Consider the following 6,409-nt stretch of genomic DNA (forward strand, 5'->3'; position numbering starts at 1 on the left):
CAAATTAGAACACAAGAAGTTCCACCTAAACGTATGGAAAGACTTCTGTACTGTGTGGGTGACAGAGCACTGAACAGGATGCCCAGAGAGGCTGTGGAGTGTCCCTCTCTGGAGACTTTCAAAACCCACCTGGATGCATTCCTGTGCAACCTGCTCCAGGTGAACCTGCTCTGGCAGGGGAATTGGACTATGTAATCTCCAGAGGTCCCTTCCAGCCCCTACTGTTCTGTAATTCTGTAAATCATGCTTGTGTTTCTAAACATTAGTAGAATCTAAAGCTAGACACAGCACTGTTATCCAATTAAGGAAGAGTGAAACTACTGATGAGCAATTAAATTTCTGTGATTGCAGAAGTCTTAAGACCTCCCCCTTTCCTCTGTTGTTTTCCTTTCATTCTGTTAGTAATAAAGACTAGAGAGTTGAGTTGATCCATCATCAGGTCATCACACATAGATTGACATTTCACTGACTGAAGTTTATGCTTAATTCATCATTAGGAAGCACTCATATGCCAGGTTTCAGTGTACTTCTTCATACTGCACTGTTTTAAAACTACAAAGAGGGTGCTGTGACCAGAAGAAGTGCCCTCAAGGGAAGGGCTGTCACTCTGCCTGAGCATATTTCTCTCCAACATACCTCTTCCTCCAAAAATTCTCTGCGCATACTTAACGCTCGACACTTTTGTGATCCTCCATGAAAACAAGAATGAGCAGTGAATTAACTCTGCTGAAAATTCTGCCTGAAAGCAAACCATGAGCAGCATGTCCTGCTTTGCCTGAATCCTCCCCTCACAAACTGTAGTCTTGTAGTGTCCCTCAGGAGTAGCAGTGGGAAAACAGCTCTTAAAATTACATGCAACTGAGGCAACCTCTAATAAACAGATTATTATAAAGTTTACTTATCCAATATGACAATCTCATACTTCTTAATGGTATCTCAAAGTCTCATTCTTCTCTGTAGATGAACAGACATTATTATGGGCTCTACTAAAACTGCTGGTTTCCAGGCATCAGTGACTCACCACTTCAGCTCCTCCTGCATAGCCTCTTCTTCCAGCACACCATGATCAGAGTGAGAACTAAGACAATTAAAATCCCCACAGTAATCACCAGCCAAAGCAACGAGGATCCCTCTTCTGTGAAAACAAAACAACAAAAATACTAAGCTAGTTTATATAGGAAAAAGATTAAAAGGAGCCAAGAGGATGTCTGATTAATGACAATGGTTCCTCATTGAGATTGTGAAAGTTATTGCTAAGCTACATGAAAGTATCAATTGCTCAAAAGAGAGTGTGAACGTGTTTATCTTCAAAGACAAACCTAACTGCCTACAGAAAGTGTTTTGTAAAGAAAAGATGTGCTCATGTTCAACCATGGCAAAGAGAACCTTCATTCCATACCTGATACGGTAGCTGGCATGCATACACACCTTCACAGAAGTCCTGATACTTTCTGAAGAGGTCTTTTGTTCATTCGGAATTTGAGGGGTTTGTTTGTAAAATAAAGTAATTCCTTTTCCTGTTAAACATTCACCACTGCTGCAAAGGCTAAATAAACTTTCAGAAGAGAAGACAGACTATGTTTTGGTGCTTTCTAGTAGGTCTACTCGACATTCGAGTATAAATATCCCACCCTGTTTTCCTACTTCATTAGACTGCTATTAACGAAAATAATACAGAGAGTCATCTCAGTGCTCACTGATGTTAGCTAGAAAGCTTTCTGAATTAAAATTTATTTTAATTAAGCCAAAAATATACTGTCTTTTAACAAAGCTAGGCTGAACTATCAAATTGATTTTATCTTTCTCTGAAATTGTTAAAACAAGCTATTAGCTGACTTTTCACTCTCCAGCAAGGAATAACAACAGTCTTAGTTTCTGGCTTTTGAGACACCCACTTCCTTTTTAGAAGTCCAAAATGACCAAATATTGCATTTCAGAGAGTACAAAAAGAATTGTTATGCTTTTTCAATTAGTGTCACTCAGAATTAAGGACCAATTTGCTTTTGAAGTTTTAGAGAGATAATATTGAAAGTCAAATCTTGCTCTTCACTAATATTCCTACAACAATCACTTGTCAAGCCTATAACTTGGGAATCAACACACAACCTCAGGATGCTTTTCCTGTCTTCCTAACTTCCAAGTGGACTTCCTTTTAAGGCTCTGGATTTGGAGACACACAAGTTTTAAATGACTTAAGTCAATGCTCCTGTGTGAACTGAGAGTGACAAATCAGCTTTTAATGTTTCTATTTCTCATCTACAGAAATGGAGCGAAAGTCTTTCCAGCAGAATAGAACACTGGAAGAAGAAATAAATCATCACTATAAGGTATTCAGAGGTTACATTGATGCAGTCAAGATTTCCCCATAAGTCCAATGTAAGTACCTTCCACTCATCACCTGCCCATCTGCCTGAAATGACCGTTCCTCCCTCAGCCCTACCGCGCTGCATACGCATCTTCGCAAAAACGGCAGAGAGACTACAACACGGAAATCACAGAATGGCTTGGAAGAGACCCTAAAGATCATCTAGTTACCATCCCGCTGCCACAGGCAGGGATGACTCCCACTAGATCAGGTTGCTCAAAGCCTCATAAAACCTGGCCTTCAACTCTTCCACAGAGCAGGCATCCACAAATTTCCTGGGTAACCTGTTCCAGTGTCTCACCACCCTCATTGTAAAATCTTTCTTCCTTATATCTACCTTCTTTCAGTTTGAAAACTTTACCTCTCATCCTACCATGATAAGCCCTTGTAAAAAGCTCCTCCCCAGCTTTTTTGTAGGCTCCCTTCACATACTGTAAGGCTGCAATAAGGTCTCCCCAGAGCCTTCTCTTCTCCAGGCTTAACAACCCCAGCTCTCTCAGCCTGTACTCATAGGAGAGGTGTTCCAGCCCTCTGGTCATCTTCATGGCCCTCCTATATATGTTTCAATAATACAGAGGTTAATGACAGCAAAAGTCGTGGAAAGTTTAACTGAAACATTTGGTTCATTGTTTTTCAGAGGTAGTTTGTTATTAATTTCAAAATTTCCAATTCATTGTTCATTATACAACCCACAGTTTTTACTTCATCTAGATAGATACCAGGTGACAAGTATTTGTATCTATCTTTGGACTGCCAAAGAAACTTTGAAGGCCTATGAAAATGGAAGTTCAACTTGCTGCAAAACGTATGGTGCCTCCAAAACCCATAGCTCCCTAACTTCTAATTAACTGCTCTGTCTGAGTTAGCAGCGTTTTCATAAACTATCTGGCTTTAGCAGTGATAAGACTTCATGTTTAGAGTTACTGCCAGGGGTTGGTGTGCAGACCAAGGCCACTGCTGAGCCTGGATCCCACACGGAGGGGGGCAGAGAGCACCCCGCACCTGCGGGGAGGAGTGGACAGAATAACTGACCCGCAGATTCACCCGTGGGGCGACGCCAAGGGCCAGGCTCTGAGGAGGACTCCAACCATTCTACCTTCGAACCTGATCCATGTGTTCCTGAATCCAGCTCCTGAAACCACCTCCTGAATCTGATTCCTGTCTGCTGCTCAGTCCAGTCTGGGACTTCCCCAGGGCCTGCTCCACAGCATCAGTGGTGATGGTGACACAGGTGCCATCAAGGGAGGTTGGGTTCAATATTGGTTTTGTATATATTCCATTTTATTATTTTCATTAAAGCTGTTGTAGTTCTCATTTTGAATCTGTAAGTTGCTCTCCCTTATTCCCTTTCTCTTGCCCTTTTGAGGGTGGGGGAGAGGGTTAACAGAGAGCGTCTGCTACAGTTCTGGAGGCAGCCCTGACCCTAAACCACGGCACTGACTAATTTGCCTTTTTTCCCCTCTTGGAGAGGGCCTCAGTATGTTATTGTCTCAAAGATAGCAATGAATATAAAGTAGGATTTCCTTTCTTTTCATTTGGTACATACACATTTCACTCCCTCCTCTTCCCAGCAGAATCCTATCCAAGCATGCTATGCCAAACATGGAGGCCAAGAGAATGCTATCCAATAGATTGTATCAGTCACTTACCTCCTTTCACTTTCACTGGCAATTCCATTTTTTCATTCGTGTTGCTTACTTTGCAAGTCAAGTCCTGAACACCAATGCTCCGAGTATTGTAGATTTCCAGTTTACTGGTGACAGACACCATCCCATTGGTGTGCTTGACCAACTCCTGTGTAGGAGTAGAATTGAACAAGTTGTTCCAGGTGATGGTGGGCTCTGGGAAGCCAACAGCATTACAGATGGCTATCAGATGACCTTCAGAAACGTTGTAATGGACAGATGCGTTGAGACCTTCCAACACACAAATGAGACAATCCATCACCACAATGGGCATTTGGTCATAAGCAGTAATAGCATTTTAACCATTAGCAATCAGAGCAAAGCTTACTGGATTCACATTGAGCCCCATGGCATAAGAATACAAGAAGGCTTGGGTCTGACCCCTCCCTCCAACCCCTCCCACAATTTCATATTCTCTCTCTTATGCTAAAGTTATACACCCCAAAGGTTTCACTCAACCTGAAAACCCAGGTTTTCAAATAACCTGTTAAAGTAAAACCTTTTCTTGGTCCCTGGACTCAGTTCTTGAGTCCACTCAAGGAAATGCTATGAGTGAGAAAACACCTCTTTTTCCACTAGAGATATATCCCTGCAAAGAACCTCACCAAAGACACTCAGGCAGGTACGTCCCGACACGGAGCCAAAAGGGTAGGTATTGAAGAGACACGTGTAACACCCTGCATCATCTATTCTAGTGTTCCAAAAAGTGATGCTCGTGTCATTGAGTACCAGACTCGTGAAATTCATTCGGTCTTGATAAGGCTCATGAATCTTTAATCCTTTTATGGTACTGTAGGTAGCTATATTATCATGTGACTTTCCAGAGTCCTTTTGCCAGGTCACTTGCAGAACTTCCACGGGTGTTGTCAGGGTACAGCCGAGAGTCACACTGTTGCCAGCCTTCACACTTCTGTGTTCAGCCTGCGGAACCACTGCAAGCACATGAAAGAGTGAAATGAGGAGACAGCACACCTATTCCAAAGACTATTGGCGATTCTAAGGCCTGGCTTACCACAGACACAACAATTCCATCAATTACTTATTGTTTCTATAGTTCTCCCCCCCCCCCAAGAAGTCCTTCTCCAGGATCCTCCTAGAAATCAATGAAGTTATGTCGGTATACATTGACCAAGGCTCTAGCTTGCTTCTACACTGTTTAAAAGAAAAAGACATAGCCTATTTCTGTACCCATCCCTGGAGGCTTTCCACTTTCATTAAATCATATCATGGCTTCCCATTCTCAGCAAAGATTCAGTTTTTGTTTCCTAAAAGCTAGAGGAAGACTGGATGCACAAGGGAAGTGCACACCAGGCCATTCTCAGAGAACTGACCAGTAAAAGAGGCTAAAGAGAATTTCTGGACTATGTAGCTTCAGAGGTTGCAGGGCATTTGAGAGGGAGGGAAAGCAAGTGAGATTTGTTCCCGAGTGGAAGGTCTGCTATAAGAAGTTGTGAACTCAGGTGAACAACCATGTCCAGTGTCACTGTAGATATGAGATGCTGCATGTCCTGCTCATCTCCAAAATCCAGGGGGATTTGTCAATCCAGGAGGTCTTGTGTCACATCTGCCAGCTCCATGTCTATGTATCAGCTATCCAACATATGTCAAATGGCACCAGCAATCTGTATTTCACTTATTTTTGCCTCTTAGGCTGACTGTTGAAGCCTCAGGAATCACAAACCAGTTCCCCAATCATTTTCAGGCAGAATTCATGAAATTCAACTTACCCTTTGTCCTTCCAAGTCCAACACAAGCCAGATACAAAACCAGAGACCGGAAAGTCATTTTGGAAGGGGAAATATGCTTCACCTGAAGAAAAATAAAGAGAGATGGATGATTCAATGACAGATCATCTTCTGGCGATATCACATCTCCAGGATGTAAACGTTAACGGTAGCTTTGTCATGTGAGAAAAACATCGATCTGGGGGCAGATAAGTTTTGGCAGATCTCATTATACAACACAGAACGCTCTGGTCAAAGAGGGGGAAAACTCTGCACAACTGAAGTTAGAAAAGCGTGATGTTTGTGTAGTCCAGGACTAGCTAAGGCACTGGGGGAGAAGCAGGGCTAGCTTGTGATACCAAAGGTTAAATTGAAAGCAATTTCCCTGAGGACTTCAGGACTCCCCATCTGCCCCTTGAAATGGGGAACTTTTGGGGCATACTGCACCTGCTGCATACAAATATATTTCCAAAGTGGTAAAGGGGCAAAAAATAAGGTTGTGTTGCTGCTTTCCCTATAGAACAGCTTTTGGCCCACTTCCTGTTCCCCCAGTCAGTTAATACTGGTACCATATGACTGTAAACCTTCCAGGAACCGAAGCCGGTGTCGTTGTCCCGGCTCGGCAGGGCCAGGGT

At 42.8% G+C, this 6,409-nt stretch overlaps 1 protein-coding gene across 1 annotated transcript; it reads right to left on the reverse strand.

Annotated features, from left to right (window-relative positions):
• Positions 1-1,025: 1,025 nt before the first annotated feature.
• Positions 1,026-5,856, reverse strand: LOC103775216 (OX-2 membrane glycoprotein-like). Its single transcript, XM_008942659.1, has 4 exons — positions 5,778-5,856; positions 4,656-4,982; positions 4,015-4,281; positions 1,026-1,135 (listed from the first exon to the last, which is right to left on the reverse strand). Exons 1-4 carry the CDS (start codon positions 5,833-5,835, stop codon positions 1,026-1,028), a joined length of 762 nt encoding a protein of 253 aa, XP_008940907.1. The 5' UTR covers positions 5,836-5,856.
• Between the last annotated feature and the right edge of the window lie 553 nt (positions 5,857-6,409).

The sequence above is a fragment of the Merops nubicus genome, unplaced genomic scaffold, assembly GCF_000691845.1.
Source record: "Merops nubicus isolate BGI_N331 unplaced genomic scaffold, ASM69184v1 scaffold19686, whole genome shotgun sequence".
In the NCBI taxonomy this organism is placed as follows: domain Eukaryota; kingdom Metazoa; phylum Chordata; class Aves; order Coraciiformes; family Meropidae; genus Merops; species Merops nubicus.

Excerpts from the sequence above, each read along its gene's own strand:
- LOC103775216 (XM_008942659.1), bottom strand. The coding sequence starts at position 5,835 with ATGACTTTCCGGTCTCTGGTTTTGTATCTGGCTTGTGTTGGACTTGGA. Across the intron at positions 4,983-5,777 it reads TGGACTTGGAAGGACAAAGG|TGGTTCCGCAGGCTGAACAC; the intron begins GTAAGTTGAATT and ends ATGTGCTTGCAG. Across the intron at positions 1,136-4,014 it reads GCCAGTGAAAGTGAAAGGAG|AAGAGGGATCCTCGTTGCTT; the intron begins GTAAGTGACTGA and ends TTGTTTTCACAG.